The following is a 20342-nucleotide window of genomic DNA, read 5'->3' as shown; positions in this document are numbered from 1 at the left end:
CATCACCCTTGTGTAATGAACAAAAGCCATAGGGACCTTCTCAGATTTGATCCATTAACAAAGATGTGCTATTCAAAGGAAACAAATGTGAAATTATCATTCAGAGTTTCAAGAATTCCCTGATGCCAGAGAAAGAAATAAAAAAACCAAGATAATCTGATTTTTAAACAACTCAAAGGACCTCCATGCTCAATTAATATGTTCTAACACAGAATAAGAAATCTTGGGCATCCCGTATGTGAAAGAGGAGCTATTATTAAGCAGACATTCCTTCATTCCAAAAATCTCCTTGATGATGGAGGTATATTTTGTATTTAAATCAGGGCACTGTTCCTCTATTTTACACTTTAACGTTCCGTGCATCACGTGACTGATCAACAAACCCCTGAAACTGAAGAAGGCTCAGAGTACATGCGCAAGGGCTCTGTGCTTTTGAATCTCAGCAAGAATCTAGGGAGTGACTGCCCATAGCTGTTGCAAAGGAAGCTGAATTTATCTCAACATAAAGGCGAACAGAGGGTGTTTTTTCATTACCTGGGTGGATTGGCTGCTTGTGTAAATGTTTTTCCCTGAGTCAATGCAAATGTCTTCCTGAACCAGCCAGATCAGAATATGGGAACTGTATGTATGGCTCAGTTCAACATAGAGTATAAAAACTGAACATTGAACAAAATTAACTTTGAAAAGAGCAACAGGTTTGAGCTGACTTCAATCCATGTATTCCTTCCCAGCAAACTGTGACACCCAGCATCATGACAGCGAGCATACACAGACCAGTGATGGGAATCACATTCATATTATGATCCAACTGTTATTACAATTGCTATATTGTGCTTGTATTGTGATTTCAGTACATTGCTGTATCACTCTGCTAATGCAAAATCCTGTGTAACGTCAAATATATTGCAGTAAATTTGGTATTAAATACTAAATACTTCTTGTGTGAGACATCTAAAAGAACCCAGCCAGAGAGTATAGGACTCTGGCACAAGGAATACAGAATTCAGTTTTTTAGTACTGGTACTTAAATTCTATTTACAAGTAAAAAGACTGACTTGAGTTCTGCTCGTGTTAGGCATTACAATTTAGAGCAGCCACAAATTTCCTGTATAAGATGTAAACCTTCAAAGTTGGAGCACACATTTAAATCAAGTTCAAAGACCCTTTACTGGATACACTCAGACTATATAACCTACTTGGATTCAAACACCTTATCAATATATATATCAAATATATCACTGATTTTGGTATGCTTTGATAATAACTACGTGAAGCGGCCTTCACACAAGAGTGACATTTCTGCCACTTAGAGCCTCCCAAGGAGAGCTTATCATGCAAGTCTTTTAGTATGCACATTTTTTAAAAAATACTATTATATGAATGAAGCCTGTTTCTTGTAACTTCTGTTATGTTTCTGGCTGTGACTGTATCACATATTCACAGTGAAGCCTAAAATGGATCAATACCAGCCTCAAAAAAAAGTATTAATGGGATGATGTAAGGATATTCCTATGCATTTAAAAACATCTCCTTACTGCCACCCCTAACAGTGGACACCAATCTCAATTCTCCATGAACCACCAGGGCATTTTTGCTTCAATGCAAGTATAATGCTTTGTCGTAATATTACTTTACCAGATACAATTCATAATGAGGTTAAATATTTTGTTTCCTAAGGGGATAGAGCAAGTTCTCTTTTCTCCAAAAGAAAAGCAGAAACACTTGATGAGCCAATTAATTGCTTTAAATAAATGCAAACCAGTTGGTATAAACTTTACAGTATCATATAATAATTCAGCCATAGTAGTACTAATACTCTTAAGGTGATTAGTAATGCCAAACTCCATACTAGTTCCTGCTATCATATTTGTACCTGAAACAAATATTTATATAGGATTAATTAATCTCAGTAATGTAATTTTGGATAAGCCACTTCTCATTAATGTGATTATTTATATTCATCTGTATTCCTTTACATATTTAAGAAACGTGAAACAATTCATTAAAACAAACTGTGTAGACAAAAAGAAAATTATAGCCCACAATCTGTTTTGGTACAAAGGAAACTCCTTCTATAACAAAGTACTTATAAACAGTTACTGTGCTGCTTTCCAAGTGGGTGAGTGAATGAAACAAATGTTTTCACAAATGTTATGGGTTTAATAGTTTGTGGCAAACTTGCTCCAACATTCAAAACTACTGCTTTGAATGGTTTTTGCTTACTAAGTTAAACTCAAATTCTCAGACGGAAAACATTTGGGCCATTTGCAGAATGGGCTGTTGCCAGTATTTGCTGATTTAACCCAGCAGATGTGAAAAGCCATGGATGCTAATACAGTACAATTTGCTTTTGCCAATCTCAACAATGATTTTGCTGCTTGGGGTTATGTTCCACTGATGTTTCCTGGCTTTGTACAGCAGCATCCTCTGCTATGAAGAGCATAGCAGCATCTGTTATTTTTCAGGTAGTTGAGCATAATCTCAGCCCTGGGAGGCATTATCTATAGTTTCAAATGTCCTGGAGGAAATAATAATAATTAAAAAAAGTAGTCAGTCAGAGAAAGAGACTTGCAACTTCAAAACTTTACTGCTCCTGCAGTATATCAGCAAACCCAGTTTCAGAAATTGTTTCTTTTTTTCAGTAATGAAAGCCATAGGTTTCATACCAAATATGAAAATGTAAACTTTTTCATTTCTAATACTATACAAAAAAATTAATTTCTTGTACAGTACTGTACAGTAATAGTAGTGCAATGTACAAATTTTTGATTAGAGTCTAAATGCTGAATTATCAATTAATACTTCAGTTTTCATAAAAATTGTATGTAAAGATAGCCACACTGAATCAGAACTCTAGAGGCTAAACCTAAAAGCTCCTGGATTAAATAAGGTTTAGTTCACAAAAGAAACTAATAGGGTGCTTTATTAAAAAAAGTAAAATATCAAAAAAGTGTAACATCAGTTGTAGCAGATCTCAAAACGTTTTGAAAGGTCAGAAATATTCTGAGTTCAAAAATTTTTACAAAGACAATTTGACAGAATTGAAAGATGTATTTAGGTACTGGGATTCTTTGATTTTTCTTGAGCATATCATTAGATTCCAGTAATGAAATTCACATTCATTTTGTGATTGAACTGTATTGCAATTGCTATACCTTGCTAAATGTAATTTGTACTTGTACTGTGATTGAACTGTATATTACAATTGCTACACTCTGCTAAACATCATTTGTACTTTCACTGTGATTTAAGTGCATTGCCGTATCACTCTGCTAAATCGAAATCCCATGTTAACTTCAACTAATCTCAAATAAGAAAATTTTGGTTTATTCATTAAGCCCTCCACACATGAAGTATCTAAAAGAACCTGGTCAGAGTGTGTTAACTGGCATAGTTGGCAATATATTCCTGAGGGTGAGCGGTACTCATTAAAGAAGTAATGATTACTTTGGCAAAAACTTGCTTTCTGATTTGGTGTTAGTCACAGATAAGAAACTAGTGGAGAACACCTGCATTGTGATTAAGAACAGGTAGTGAGTAATAAGACTGTGTGCAGACAGGACCACTACCGTATAAAAGAGGAGATAGAATTATTATAAATACTAGCAAAGGCTGGAAAAATCTCACCAGTAACTTTGAAAAGGAGGGATGAGAAAACCATAACCAGGATTTTTCACGGACAGCAGAACAAAGCACTGATCCCACTGATATTAGGATGAATTTGAAAAATTGAAAGGTTCTAACAAGTTGAAGAAAGGAGAGAAAAAGCAGGGCTTCGGAGGCTGCTGGGTATTTACTTCTCAGTAGCAGTGCAGAAGTTAGAAGAGGAGAAATGAACACATACCATGCTAGAACAAGAAAAAGAAACAGTTATAAAAGATAACATAATGCAATGTACACAGAATCAAAGTAAGTTCTTAGACTTAAAGTTGCAGCCTCAAATCACATATGATGTCCATACACGTAGGGATCATTTACTATGGTCTACTGAAATAGACCTCATGCAAGTGATGGCCACCACATACACCAAGGACAATGAATGATCAAAAGATATCTGGTTTCATACCGATCCTTTTCAGGGTGAAGATTCAGGTGACTCTTGAGAAGAAAGTATTATGAAATTGCTCTCATGGCCAAACAAAATGAACAAAGAAAGTAATAGGCCTGAACCAGTTGCAACCCACATATTCCTTCCCAGAGACTGGAAACATCCAGCATTGTGACAGTGAGCATATTATTAGATGCCGGTAATGAAATCCACATTTGTATTATGACTGAATTATACATTAAAATTGCTACACTCCTCTAAACGTAGATTGTACTTATATTGTAATTTAAGTGCACACTGTATCACGCTGCTAAACAAAAACACATGTAACTTGAAATGACTTCAAGTAAGTAAATCCTCTATTACGCACTGAATTTTCCATATGTCGAATATCTGAGTGGACCCTGTCAGACTGTACTGGACCTCAACTTTTTCCTCTAACAAATGGCAAAGCAACTAAAATGTATATGATTTACATTGCTATGTTGCTGATAAACTAACTTTAAGAAAGCCCTGAGGACTCATGGTGTGGAGAATCAGTTTACATTTACATAATTTGCAAAAATAGTTTTACAGGACTGTGTTGACATTTTTTTTAAACTACCATTTTTAGTTTGCTTACTAATCCTTGCAACAAAATAATTCTCTACTTCAATCACTGGACCATAAAAGTACCGAATAAACATAAAGGGTAAATATTGATCTTTCATCAGCTGAATTACCTAAATAGCTGCGCAACTTTTTTGTGAATACGGAATTGAGCCCTAATAGTTAAGGCTCAAATTGTCAAAGAGGTCTACTTATTCTGGCTACCTAACCTGAAGCACAAGCAACAAATTCTTACTGATACTAAAAAACATGAACTATCTAGTGACTCCAGAAATACATACTTATCATGTCCAAAAACCAAGCTCAAAGGTCATCCACTGATCAACTGTATTTAAAATGTGGACATGAGGCCATAGAAAGGAAGGTGTTTTATATCTGTAAGAACTGCCAACACGAAATATGTATAGCATATTTGTGTTATAATTTCCATTTTATATGTATGTATATTATAGCAATTCCAGAAATTTCACCTGTCTTTACACTGTGTAAGTTTAAAGAATAGCCACTGTATTTATAATTTAGTTCAAAGAGGCATCTCATCAAAATCGAAACAGAAACAAAAGAAAATCTGATGGAATTTACTGCATAGCCTATCAGCAAAATAACAGAGCTGTCAGACTACAAGTGAAAGACTGGCAGATACCTGCTCTCTTGAAAAGATTTAATTCAGAGCACTGTAAAAGACATTACCAGCTGCTTTCTCCATTCCATTCCCCCACAAATTTTTTACAATTTTTAATGAACAAAACTTTTGCTTTGCAATCCAAATCAAATTGCTTGCGGTCACTGTACTCATCAGCTAGAGATTTGATCAACAGCTAAAATCAGACTGGAATTTTTAGGAACTGCTAATTGCCATCCACATACACACTTACTGATTTTCTAATGAATCACCATAGTTTGCCATTTAGTTTTAAGAGCTTACTAAAGCTCATTTAAGCTAACCAATGCCAAATGTAGAGTAGGTATTTCAATTTAGAGTTATTTCACATAATTAAGGATTACTTAAACCTGAAAGTCTGATCATGTATATCTTTATCCCAGTGTTTGGTACATATGATGTCAACAATGTAAAATTATTCTATTATAAATGATTCAATGAAATACACACAGTTCTGTACAGAAAAGACAAAAACATTATTTAATTCTTCCTCTTTATTTAAAATTAGTATCTCGTGAACATCTGGAAACTTAAGGGATTACCCCTAAAATCAGCTCTAGAGTGGTACCCACTGTTGTCAATTACCTGTTGGAGGTAACAAACACACATTATATTAGCATTGTAAAAATATTAGCATAGTAGGCTTTTCCTTCTCAATTTTCTTTCTGTCTTTTAAGAATGTTCCAAGCTAGCACACAATCTAATACTTACTGTTTTCTAAAACACTCTACAAAACTCATCCAACCTACTTGTCACTATATGCATCTGTATAAAAGTGGAAAAATACAGAAAACTTCCTCCCAATCTTCAGACGTCTCTTGCCTATTAATAAAAAGGGTCACTGAGATATGACAGAATTCTTTGGTACTTCTTCCTTACTCTAGAAATTAAAATGTATCTTGACTGACCATACTGCTAAGTACTATACAGTCAAATAAATATCCAAGTACTATGCTGTTAGAGTGTTTTAGAAACATTACAGAGCAGACTCACCAACATACTCTCATTTTATGCTACTCTAGGGATAAAAAACAGTACCAAGTGGGGAAAACATATTTTATGGTTATTTTATCTCTCTCAAGTAGCACAAATCTAACCTATGTCAATATACCATTCCAGCATAAGTGCCTCTGGGCAAAACACAAGTGAAATTTTGAGGAACCAGGTTACTTGAATGCTTACAGTTAACATTGTGCTGAAGTTCTCCACTGAACCAAGACTTCAAGTAGTTACTTATCTTCATAAATTAAGTATGGAAGATGCAGATCAGAAAGACTCAATCACAAGTCCAAATTCACATGACAAATCAATGCCTGAATTGGAATTATAAATTAATAGCTTCAGGCTACAGTTCCTGCAGATCATTAAAACAAATATCCCATAAACACCCCATACACTAGACAACAGTTGCATTCAAACTCCCTCAAGGATTAATTTTTTAGGTTTACACACACTTCTCAGCCAAGAAAAAGCATTTAGTAAAACATCATTGGCATTAAAATCAAGTCACTTCCAATACTGATGGTTTACAAAGCAGCTTCAGATTTTGACAAAGGCAATGATAACTCTATGGACTAGATTTTTTTTACTTTGGAAAAAAAAAAATTACTACCATGATATCTTGGAACTAGGATAATTAATTAGGCAATCCTCTGTACACAGGGAACTAATATTTGTTAAATGCAAGTCATACATTTTATGTGTTTTCTTCGGACTGTAATTACAGAAATAGAAGCTCAATTCCAGAAGATAACCTCACAGAAGAGACATCTGTTTCCTTTGCAAATGTTTGCCTACCAACTCCATAGCTACCCTTGAGAAGGCTACTGAGAGGCTGCACTAATGCAGCAGGAAATCCATTTCCATTTTGGCATACTCGATAATGAGAAATTATACATGCCTCTATATCTAAGACTGTAGTTCTATCCACTCCTTTAAGAGGTAAAATATATTTTAAAGCTAAGAAAGCTGCGCAATTAATGTTGTAACGTTCATCTAGAGGACAATGAGTCTTAATGCTCACTCCATATAACACTGTCCAGCAAATGAGGCATAAATGTTAGAGGAACCAGTTTGTATTTCCCTCTTGAATCAAAATAATGGCTGCTCTTAGATGCTGGCATTTGCAGAGGTCCGCTCTAAGGCAGATAAGCACTGCTTTTGAAAGATGTCAAGGGACAGGGCTGCCAGTGGAAATAATCAGAGTTGTATGTTCTTGCCATTTCTGGAGATCAGCTGCTAGCCCACAAGGCTGACAAGAGTACTGGACATTCAGGAAAAGCTTGACCTTTCAACACCTTCCGTTCCTAAATACCTACAGAATATTCTACCTCAATTTTGTAGTCTTTGAGTCTTCAGGTTATCACATACTACATAAATGCTAGAATTTTTTATTAGTTATGGCAATCAAATCTTGAAAATTGAATCTAAACAAATCAGAAACTGTGTAGGTACCAGAGGAAAGGAGAGAAAACACATTTTTCTAGCATAGTGATACTGTTGCAAGTGGTAGATAGTGCAGGTCTCTTCCAATGCTAGATGATGAAGTATGAAAAATACAAATTCTGTACTTGATTAACACACTCACACAAGAGCAAAGTATTTTTAAAGACGTAAAACTCCATTCAAAAAACAGATCAATACAGCATGGGAGTGAAAGCAATACTGCAAATACTAATACTAATGTGGAAAAAACCCCCGTGCCTCTATCAATTGGTTAACAAATTCTTCTCTACTTCCTAAGCAATACCAGAAAAAAGTTAACATTTATTTCTGAAATAGGTAAGAATCTTCAAACAGAATCTAGCATTTTAAGCTCTGAAGCACAGGAATCATAATTGCATCTTCAAGTGTAAATTTCCTCTATTTCAGCATGCTTAACCCATTTATGACATTACTGAACATGTCTTATATGGCTTGATTACTAGTATCAGAACAAGGTCATCTCACAGGATGCTGACAGTGAACATAAAAACCAAAGAAGCTTATTTTATGTTATAGCAGAAGGAAAACTACAAATGTAAAAGTAGCAATTTTCACTATTCAAACTCTTGTAAAAGCCACTCTTTCTAATCACAATAGTTTTATCTCTGTTTCCTTATTCTACGAAGTTACAGAAGCAAAATGACTTTGAACTTCTGAATCATATTTAAAACACTAAAAGCTGTGTACAAATAAACCCATACTGAATTCAATCTATACACTATTATTATATCATTTAGGGAAATAGGAAATTTTAGTCAACTTGAATCTAAAAACAGTTTCTAATGTTGCATGCCCAAATATTGCTGGAAAGAAATCTCTGGGACCAATCAATGTGCATCCAAAGTCACTATGCTTGCTCCTTCTGCTGAATTTGCTTTTTTATTGCTTAAGCGAGCAGAAATATAACTGCAATAAGTACAAAAGAATAATGTTACTACAAGCCAATATGCCGCATTGAGCATAAGACCAAGGTTCATTATGTAAAAATTATTAGTATTTTGATAGTGACATACAGCTCAAACTGTACTGCTGCACTTATTTTTCTAAACTGGCAGCCTGACTATAATTTCTGGGATTGATTCCCCAGTTCCCAGTATTTCTCATTGCTCAGTCCTTTAGGCATTAATTCCACAAAAGCAATCATAAAGGAGATTCAGAAGTCAGACATACATAGGGAAAAGCTTCAGGGAGAGTTGAAAAAAAAAAAAAATTAACACCAACAGACCACAAAGAAACAATTAACCCAATCATTTTTCTGTCGAAGAAACATTCAGATCATAAAGAAACATCCACATAAAGAAGCATACACAGTGATAAAAAGAAGACAAAAACTCAATGTCCAAACAACCCCGTACAAAAAAAATGGATTTCTGCCGAAGGACTCTGTATTAACAGCAAATCCAGAAAGTCTCTGCTAAAATTTAAGCATGCTGTCGAGTATGATAGTATTCTATTTGCAAAATTATGATTTTGAAATGGCTGACAGTGTCAAAGAATGCTGCCTTCATATTAACAGCCTCTGATCACTTCTATTCACAGAAACTTCCTAACAGAACTCTAGTATCTGAAGGACTTCAAATATATTAATTTGACTATAAATTATCTGTATTAGAAAGTGACATGATTTGCAAATGAACTATGAAGCCCCAATTTCTTCATTTTTCATAACATCACTAGACCATATCATCATCTTTTTCCTCCATTTTTGTTTATAGTTATGATTTTACTGGACCCAGATAAATTAAAATGTAAAGATCAATTAATGTATCAATAAACAAGTCCTCCTTTTAAAGGTACAGATCAACTCAAAAATTACAGTACTAAGAGACTATAGTACCATAGCCATTACTGCATCATTTTTGTTCAAAAAATACAGAAAACAAGAACTAAGTATGCATAATGAATTACATCCCTGGTAACTCTAGAATATAGATGAAGCACGTTCATAAAGACGAACACAGTCATTAGTACATTGTTACTGATTACTCCCCTGATACCTGTCAAGAAATATTCTTGAGCATGATCAGAAAATTCTCCTCTGATTGGTATTCATCTAGCCAGAGATCTTTAACTTGCAGGCCAGCATGTGCGCAGGAAAGCTTAATGAGGCTTCAGTTTGCCAGTCTCCCTCAACAATTCTTCAATCTCTGTCTCAGATGTAAACATTCTGCTCACCTAAAATCTATTGTTTCTCTTCTGGTGTTCTCACAAAAGCATGCTGGTAAATTAGAGAAACAGATAGATGAAAACAATATCAAATTCCAGTTCCGGCTAGGACATACCAGTAACTGCCATGTCCAATAAAACTCTTAGCTACTTCCTTCATTCAATAAGACGACAGGTGCTTAACAGCTACTTGAAATTATTCTAAGACAATGTTTTCTTTCCTAACAAAAGCACACCATTACCTACCAGAAGGGCAATCATCATGCAAAGAGGAAAGACTGGAATGTATATGTTTGCTGGGATGCTGCTACTTTCACATAAAATTAAGACACCATGAAGCTGATAAACTACTGGATAAGACAGCAAACAACGAGCAGAATCCTTGAGATTAGCAAACCAGTGCCATCACATCATTATCTAGCCAGATTATATCATACACACTCCATGCTTAAATAGGAATTTTACACTGTGTTTTAACTATAATGTTGAAAAAGCATAAGCAGGCAAAAGGAATATAATCTCTAATTAAAAAAGAGCAATTTCACTGCAACCTACCACGTATTTAAGTCTTTAATCACTTTACTAGATAAATCTTAATATTAGTATCATCCTTTTTGTGTAAATTAGCATAACACTTTCTGAAATATGCTCTGTCTAGCCCTCAAGGTATCCAAACATATCCATGCATGATACAGATCATGGGCCTAAGCTGTCTCTAATTTTCAGAAAGATGCTTAACAGCTAATTGCAGTATCATGCCTGGCAAAACTGCAGCTCAGATAAAAGAGGAGAGAGAGAGTACGGTTTTCCCAAACTAGTGAGATGGAAGACATAAATCAATGACTTCAGGCTTGGAACAAGAAGGGAGATGTACTGATGAGAGACCAGTTAAAATTACAACACCCAGCTCAACAACACCTAAGCTTGTGCTAACTAAAAGAATAATATTGCTTAGTTACAAGAAGACTAATCAATTAACAGGCATGCTGTCTCTCTCTGAAGTCAAGAAAGTTTACCTGTAGCCGTAAGAAACAGCTACTGTTGACTAGAGGCAATAATTGAGGGGGAAAAAAAAAAAGATCAGGAAGCCCAGCAAGACATATCACTTAAAGTATAAAATAAGAGCTCCAATCAAAATGCAAGTACAAAGTGCAGGTAAACAGTAAAGCATACAGCAATGTTGGAATCAGACCTGTAGTCACAGACACATCAGCTCCATTGTGCACTACACAGAGTAACAAAGTGTCTAAGGGAGTGTGAGGATGAAACTCCAGTTCTGCTTACTGAAGAGGTTCTGGAGAACAGTACCTGAAAAACCTGCACATTACAGTACCAAAATGCTAAGGCAACAGGAAAAAGGAATGTATTTGTTTTCCATTTTGATGGATAGTTTTGATGCACAGTTCAATAAGCTTCACAAGGCAGGTAAGATAAAGTAGCTTTATTCATCAGCTTTGGCTGGCTGTATATGTGATTGCTGGGTAAAGCAGATGTACTTTTTGTATTTATTTCAGAGAAGCAAATCCCTATCTTGGGCAAATTTCTTAGCTTTTGTAGCCTGCATCTGCACAAGATGGTGGCTCTCTAAAGTTAAAGCACTCAAGTAAGCTCAAAAAAGAGCATCTGAGAAGTTCTGAGTATTGTGATATCTAGTTACAGAGCACTAAATTTCATGGCTGCAGAATTATTTACTTATTTATTTTGTACAGAACTCTGTTCTATATAGCACTGTCATTTATCATCATTATTTATGGACATGCTTCTTTTTCTTAGTTTCTACTTCGCTTGAAGTGCCTGAAGGTACCATACAGTATGCAATAACATGCACATCTCCAATCTATAGTGAAGATCTGGACAAGCGTATTCAGAATGATTGCCTAACATTAAGCTTCTTATTTATGCAATTAAGTTAAACAATGGAATTTTGTGGTCTCTACTTCTGTGGTCTCTACTTAAAATAAAATTTTAAAAAATTACTTAAAGCACCTAAATTCCAAATCAGAAGCCCAGTCTTATGCATTCCCAGGAAGGCCATTCACCCTGCTTCCATTTGCTTTGTGCCACTTAAAAGTAAGATGAAAATGCTCTAAGAAAATTTCTCAAGAATTGTTCAGTTGAGGATATAGAGACGAAATCTTTTGCTGCTTTCTAATATGCAAAGGTTGTTTGTCTAAACATAAAGGTTGTATGTCTAAAAACAGAACTATGTTTTTCCGTATCTTTTTATGTTTGTGAAAATATAGTATGTACTTTTAACGCCTTGCACACTATTCACTAATTGCAAACCTGCACACTACTTAGCTACAGTTAGAAGCATATATAGAGATATGAGACATGTAGATGACATATGCATCAAAATCGGTTTTTAAATTACTATTTTAAATCAATAGAGTAAAGCTGCTTTACCAAAACTATGGGAAGAGGGATGTTCATTCTTTCCGTATGAAACTAAGCAAAAGTTTGGAAAGTAAGACATATGTAAAGACTCTGACAAATTTCTGATGATACTCAGAAGTCTGTAGCCTTTTTCTTGAATGAGAACTATAGTATCTTAAGACACTGACTCCCAAATGTCCAATGTCTATCAAAAAACAGCCAACAAGGAAAAAATACCTTTAAACCAGTGTAGGGAACTATCGCTTACATTTAAGATTCATATTCAGAGGATTCTTATGTCACTTTTATCTAAGTTTACACAATTAAAAACTTGTTCTTAAACACAACTGACGTGAGTTCGAATAAGGTATATCTGATTGGTGAATATACTTGTTTTAAATGACATCTTATTGTTCAGAGCTTTTTGCAAAGGCAGGTCCAATGTTTTTAGAAGAATCTGAATGAAAAAAGGCAAAAAGTATATGACCTGTCTGTGGATTCAGAGGCCTCACTGTTTACATTTCCCATCCATAAAGAAATTATTTTATTTTGGTTTTGCAAATACTATACATATGGTCTCATAAAGACAGAAAAAGATCAGAAAAATGTATTAAATAATAGACTCACCTTCATTAGCTGTTTGCTGTTTAACCAAAGTCATTGGAGATCTATCTGGGGGTTTGTTTAGTGGATGACGCCAACTCTTAGATATTTTCTTTCTTTCAACTTCCACTGACTGAAAAGAAAAAAAAAAATAACTAATTTAGTATGTAATTCTGCAAAGTTAATTTTGATGAACAAAAACATTCTTCTGTAAAGAAGCACTGATGTCAACTCTATAAATATTATGAGTACTTGAAGCACCTTTAGTGTACTGATAAAACATTTGTCTCTAATTCAGAATATATACTTTAATTAAAAAAGAGCAATCCTTGTCAAACACAAATGGCTTGAGGTATAAGTTACTGCAGCCCTTCCCAAATTACAGAGCATAAATCCTGGTTTGCTCAGATGATGCTTGAGAGGAAGAACAGCCCAAATAATTCCGCAGAACTAGAAGTACAATACAGCCACTAACCGTGGCTTGGAAAATGAGGCAGAAACCCACTGACGTTATTTGTGAAAGAGGGCAAAATTCCTGAGGAAGTAAAAAAAAGATCTGGAGTTGAGATAAGAAGAGTCCTGATACACGATTAACATGTTGATTTGGGATATGAGGAAATTCCTTCCTCTCTCAAGCACCCTTATGTACATTCAGCTTGAAGTGATACAAGCTTCAAGAACTAAAGCCAACGCCACAAACTCCAGAAGTGCAGCTTTCACAACTCCAGGTTTGAGTGTCAGTAGGGGATCATGAAGTAAACCAGCTGCTGATGGTATCTCAAGGTTCAGGAGCAGAGGAAAGGCGAGCACACCGGCAGAAGAGTGGGAAAGTCAGAGGCTCACACGATTTCTACAGACCACAGCATTCTGCTCCACAACACCCCGAATCTAACCTAGCAGGTTACACACATGCCCCTTGACTGATTTGAAGGTTGAAAATTACTATTATAAAATGGGAAGTAAATTACAAAACAACATCTTATTTACTGTGATAAACATAGGAAAGATGTGGTTAAAGTCCAGGACAGGTTTATGATCTAGAAAAAGTTACCAACTAAGTAAAAAAGGAAAGATGATCAGCCTTTTTAATTGCATCTGTACAATGCTTCTTCACTTACGAGAGAAAGAGAGTATACAATTATACTGCAGAATATCTGAAACCTCATATATATCTCTGAAAGGCACAGAAAGAGATACATATAACCTCTAATACATGATGATTAAAACACTGAGATGTATATAATGCTCCTTATTATTACAGTGGAAGGGCTGGAGCCAAGACTATTAAAACACAACATCACAAAAAAATCATTAGTGCACAGTTCATGTCTGTGGAAGGGTCTGCATGATTTTACTTTGGCTTCTAAAATATATTTCCCACTAAGTCTGGCAATCTGGCAGTGGATTTCCTGCTCTCTCTCTGCCAAACTGAGATTGAACTCACAACTCAGAAAGCTACTGTGACTACCACCCCATGGCTTAATTTTTCATTATGCTTCCTTAAGTCAAAGCTGCTCACCCTTCACAGCTGAATAGCAAGAGCAAAAAAATACTTTAATTTTGTAGAGGTGCTCCAATGAGAAAACATTATTAAACCTGCTATTTAAAAATTATAAAATATATTCCTTTTATTGGAGGGATCTTTTCCTTCAGGTGTTTCCTTTACACGTTTTAGGCCATTTCCAAAATCCAAGAATAGTGAATTTCAAACCCTGAAAATCATAGACTGTATTATCCTGCTATAGCCATGTCTTGAAGATTCTCTTTCTCCAACTTCGATACTATGCATACAGTTTCAACTCAAGCAAGAAAGTCCATAAGATTTCATAAACTATGTGAAATAATATAACAGAATGAAAGTAAACTTTGTTTCCACCTAACTCAATGAAGAGATGCTCCTCAGCTTTGCTTCATCCACTTTGTCATTTGAGAAGGGCATCAGTCCTAAAATAAATTACCATGTGCTTCCACACTGATGTGTTCTCTCCTTTGTCAGTAAGTCTCTCAGAATCAACCCATTCTGCTGACATTTACCAGCATACTGTTAACTCTCCTTAAGACTCGGTCAAAACAGCAATTTTTTATAAACACAAATACATGATACCAAATACAGCACCCATCTCTAATAATTTCAATTCCATGTCAACATCAATAATTAAAGCTGATAGCCTTGCTCATACTAGCAGGCAGCAAACATAGAAATAGCTTGAGAATAGTTGCTGACAGTTCAGATTCACAGATATAAAGTGAAATTACTAGATACCTAAAATTAGAGGGAAAATATGTCAACAAGTAAGCTCCAGAAACATTCTGCTTTCAGATCCAAATTCCCACTCTTGCCTGAACACTTCAAAACATGTTCAAATTAGCATCTGATTAAAATCATGCATATTCTTAAGTGCTTTAATATGGATATCAGGTGTCATTAGAAACATGTTCATTCACATTTCATTAAATCAGGAATATATTACTATAATGACGTAATTAGCTTCACATACACTGGATGTTTCTATGCAATCTTCTTCATCCTTTATTACAACATGCAGTTCTCCATGTTCCACTCTACTTCCACAGCTTTCTAGGTTGCTGACGTCATCCTCTACTGAGACATTTTCCTCTTTATCTGGGTTTTCTGTTTCAGAAGTTTGTCCCTCTGACTTGCAGTATGGTAGGGATGAAATGAACTGATTCTGAGATTTCAAATTCTCTTCTTTTCTACAGCTATCAGAAGCAGACATGCGGGCCACAGAATCTTCAAATGTAAAAAGAGGATGACTGGAATCTGTCATGTCCTCATCTTCCATTTTTGTTTTTTCTAGTACAGGAACAGGGCTCAAAAATGAGTCTGAATGGATGCTTCCGATGCTTCCTATAGATCAAGAATATGCTTTGTTAATAAATCTCACTTTGTACTACTGTATTTCATTTCACAACAATTTGAGTTATTCAAATTCAAAGCATGGTTCCTCATTTAGAAATCATACAGAAAAGCATGTGGTAGAAGGACATATGCAAATGTGGAATATGGGTTTGATCAAAGAATAAATTAAATGTAAATGTTTTGAGTTTGGAGTGTGAAATATAGCTTCAATCACTTAATCTGTATTTTGTATTTGAATTACAACAGGTCTTCATGTCATTCAAAATAACCAACATTCATGTAGCTTGTTTACTCTGACAGCCCACAAGCAATCTGACTAGTTGGGAAAAAAAACTATAAAAGATTGATATATTGAACTTTATACCCTCCATTTATACCTATTATGTCTGTTTTAAAAATGAAAATAAACAAATACTAACGGTTTATAATTAAGATATATTTCAAATAGATACCAAGAATATTTTTAAAACAACAGCACCAGTCTAAAAATGAAAAGCAATTAGCATAATTTTGTATTTCAACAATTACCATAATTTTCTATTTCGATGATGCTGAAGGGTGAAATTGTGTGGATTTTACTTTATTAAAACTCTTCATCTGCTGATGCTTGCATGAGATAGACGGAGCAATGGGTTAGAGAGGTCACCTAAAAAACGTGTTCCTGAAGAACTCTATGGCACACACCACAGTGAATTTTGATTCAGCAGCACGTCCAAGGCATTAAAAAAAAACAGTCTCTGAAAAGTCCCTTCCCATTCTTTCTTTACAATGGTTATTTGAACTTGTTTTTCTGAAAAAATCCTTTTCAGGTCAAATGAATATAAAATTTAGTAATACAAAGCCCATCCAACACCAAACCATAATCTCTGGGTGCAAAGAGTACTGCCTTGACTGAGCATAGTGGACATACTAGACAGAGATAATGCAGGACAAATGGCCGTATCCAATAAGAGTACTGGAGCTTCCACCATCATATATAAAAAGGTCCTTTTCCATACAAAGGTCCACACATCACCCTTTAATAGCACAAAGGAAAGAGGATAGCACTCCACTCCTCTCTGCTCTTTCTTCCCTTGTCAATGAATACAGAATGGCTGCTAACTAAATACTAGTTTCTCATTGGTCATGAACACTCCAAACCTCTATGAAAAGGTGAGGAAAGCTGTAAAGGAATAGCAACTTTAAAAAAAAAAAAAAAAAGATCATTAGAACAGACCTGAAAAGGCTCTGATAGGACTACCAACTAATTTGTACACAGGAATTTCTAAGCCCCCATATTGGAATATTCACTTTGTTATCTTTATGTGGATCAATCCTGGTGTTTACCATCTCCAAACAACCATTAACATAACCATTAATATTCACAATCAGGAAAATTCTATGCACAATTTGCAAGTAAATTTTCAATACCAATATAAAACCAAATAGGACTGCTCACAAACTTAAAGTTAAAATGGCAGTTTGTCTTTCTGAGTAGGAATGTGAAACTACACCTGAACTACAATGAAATGTGAAAGAGAAGAAATAAAATCCAGAATAAACCAAGTATATTAGTATAAAATAGTTGTGGGGAAAAAAAGAACCATCTTTGGCTTGACAAGACCTTTATAACTTGCATTGTCAGACAGCTTAACAGGAAGTTACAAGAAATCTGCAGTCTCAGAGAATTTTTGAGCACAAGTATAGTCCACTTTAAATATGCAGCATTCTTCGTGTAAATACATGTAGTATACTAAAAACATATATGTTCTGTATTTTTCGCCTAAGTGTTACGACACTGTATTATTTCCGTATTAAAAAAAATTTGCTGTAAAACTTTTCAGTCTATTGAAGAAAGATAATTTACAAGACCTCGTCCTTTCTCTCCCTTTAAAAAACACTTCGTTAAATAGGCAATATTACCCTCACCTCAGAATATTAATTTTGGCATTTTCTCATTCTTACTGAATATCAATCTTCTCTGTATAACTTCATGTGTAAGTATTTCAGTATGCTACTTAGGATAATACTATGCTTTAACATCCACTGATTTGTGGCATTAGAGTATCAACAGCCTACAACTTACATGTAAAACATAATCAGTCCTTATCTCACCTGCAACCTTGACATTATCCAATAAATGTTGATCCAGCTGCATCCTACTACTGTTTTCTTCTTCCCCAGAAGGCACTCCTGTGTTTACCAGTCTCACTTTTTTCCCAGGTTCTTCACTGACCTTGAAGCCATCAGTAGCTGCTTCAGTTGCTATGATTTCTGCACCAGCTACCATAGCAGATACTCTCTTGTCCTCTGGAGTTTTAAGCTTTTTAGATTGCGATCTGGTGTAATGGAAGCTGTTATAAGAGATATTGCTGTCAGAATGTCTGTCTTGGATAAGATAAAACATCTACCAATATATATGTCCCTTTCACCTGCTTAAAGTGGTAAAAAACTGACAATTTTTCACCTTTTTGTGTTGAGATAGTGTTTACAATTTATTAAGTGATAGATTAACAATTGACTGAATTTAATCTTCTAATCTTTTATCGCCATTCTATGGTAAAGTTATTAAACTGTAAAAGTAAAATAACCTTAAGTAACTATTACTTAACCAGCATTCAAACAAGCTTTTTAATGAATGATATTTTTGAACCTGAAAGAGAATAACCCTTCTAAAAGTAATGAAGATAAAACATTCTCAGTTGCACTAAAACCAGGTAGTATTTCCAAACCTCAGTGATACTGAAACAGTCTGAATACCATTGTAAAATCAGATCTTTTTAGATATCTTAGAAGTTTTTATAGGCATTATAATACAAACAACAACCATCTGAAAGAAGGAAAAATTCTGTTCACCAAATATTTTGAATGCCTACAATATTAAGCAATGCATTTCATAATGCTGTGTAAAAAACAAATTTGAAATTAAACCTTCAGCATAAGTTTTTGTATCCTCAGAAGTAGAAGGGAAAGGTCAAAGCAGGAGAAATTGCACCCTCTGTCAGAAACTGGTTTGCAATTTATGTGCTTGGGATAAAAAGTAACAGATTAGTTACTTTTAGTAAGAGATTAGTGCAGTTTCAAAATTCAACTATGTGACAAGGAAGGAGAAGTTTATGTGCTCCATCACACATCAGGTTTCAAAACTCCTAACACACTAGTGATAAATGCTCAACTATGGCAAGGTAAACCAGGAGTTTTACAGAAGTCTTGCATCCTAGACTACAGACATCTCCAGAAAAAAAATTCTGCTACCCCTTACATTCTATCCTATGTCCACCAATATATATCTTTCAACACCCTCTCTATAAAATAGTAATTCCCAGAAAATTTGCCAAAGTATGAGATGCCCATCAGCTCATGTTGTAATATAACAGCAAGTATTATTACTGTTTACATGCAGCCATTAAATGTTCTATTGTATTAAAGTATTTCAGCCATAAATGTCAGAGTTAAGCTCTCCCTGTCACTATATTCATGACGATTTCCATAGATGGTATTGCTATTTTCACTCTGCTGGAACTTATATTATTCCCGTAATCAAAATGACAACAATTTCAATTGACACATTACACTAGAAATTAAGCTGAATAAACATTTTATCGTCCCTTTGCAATACGCATTGTTACCATGCCTGAACAAAAGCCAACTCAAGAATTAAACAGCATTGGAATTGTGTTTATTAGCTTAGCTAAGAGCATGAAATCAGCCCACATGTTCCTGTGATAAAACTTTCAACAGAATTATTATAAAGTCTTTGCTTTTAGTTAAAACTGGCTACCCATAAGGGTACTACCAAATGAATCACTGCTGGTTGAAATGTGAACTTTGCAGTTACATTGCACAATACATAGAGTGAAACTAGCTCAGGGTAAAGTGGCATTCCAGTAGCTAAACAACAGAATTACTCTCTCTCTGTGTCCAGGTGCTTCACTAGGTGTCTTCAAGAACTGATTCTACCCCACAAATTATTTTTACCCAAAAATAAACCCAATGATGTATTTCTCAATTATAATGTTCCGCTACAGTGGCAGTTGGTCCTCTTCTTCACAGGTTGACTTCCCTATCATTTTCCTCATAAAATACATTAACTTACAAAGAAAATGAGGAAATTCAGTTTAAAAGCAAGTTAAAAAACTAACAATATTGTAAAACATTTGAAAGAGGAAAAAGGTCTTAAAAAATTCCATATTATCTTTAAACCAGCAAACTGCACTCTGCAGTAAATAGATACCAATAAAACTGCCCACCCTAGGCTAGAAATTAAGTAGAACTTTATTAGATAATAAAGAAGAAAATCCATAAAGATACTGTTAAGTAAGACAGGCAAGCATTAGTGTGCAAAAAATGTTTGTGCAATGCAAACAAAAAACATGATACACAACAAGAAAACAGATCCAGCTATGAAACAGCTTTAATATGTCAAAGCTTTGACAGCTTCAGTGGCAAGCTGAGAAACTTTTTTCTCCTAATTTTCTTAGTGGTGTCAGCACCAACAGCTGAGATTTAGGACTTCCTTATGCCAAATTATGATC

The 20342-nt window shown here is 34.8% G+C and overlaps 1 protein-coding gene across 19 annotated transcripts in view; it reads right to left on the bottom strand.

Moving 5' to 3' along the window:
* KDM4C (lysine demethylase 4C) overlaps positions 1-20342 on the bottom strand; it is a 272586-nt gene that overhangs the window by 112052 nt on the left and 140192 nt on the right. For 15 of the 19 annotated variants that reach the window (XR_012621500.1, XR_012621501.1, XR_012621502.1 and 12 more), the window contains 3 exons: positions 17923-18161; positions 15446-15816; positions 12972-13080 (listed from right to left, as the gene is read on the bottom strand). Coding sequence is in view for 12 of the 19 variants with exons in the window: in XM_074811526.1 (XP_074667627.1) it covers positions 12972-13080; positions 15446-15816; positions 17923-18161 (719 nt within the window). In the remaining 7 variants the exon portion in view is untranslated. Of the gene's footprint in view, positions 1-5797; positions 5904-6500; positions 6632-9799; positions 10021-12971; positions 13081-15445; positions 15817-17922; positions 18162-20342 lie in introns of those variants that run through there. The other 4 variants (XR_012621506.1, XR_012621505.1, XM_074811537.1 and 1 more) reach the window with 4 other exon arrangements.

The sequence above is a fragment of the Strix aluco genome, chromosome Z (assembly GCF_031877795.1).
Source record: "Strix aluco isolate bStrAlu1 chromosome Z, bStrAlu1.hap1, whole genome shotgun sequence".
In the NCBI taxonomy this organism is placed as follows: domain Eukaryota; kingdom Metazoa; phylum Chordata; class Aves; order Strigiformes; family Strigidae; genus Strix; species Strix aluco.
This window is presented reverse-complemented; position numbering and strand designations above follow the sequence as displayed.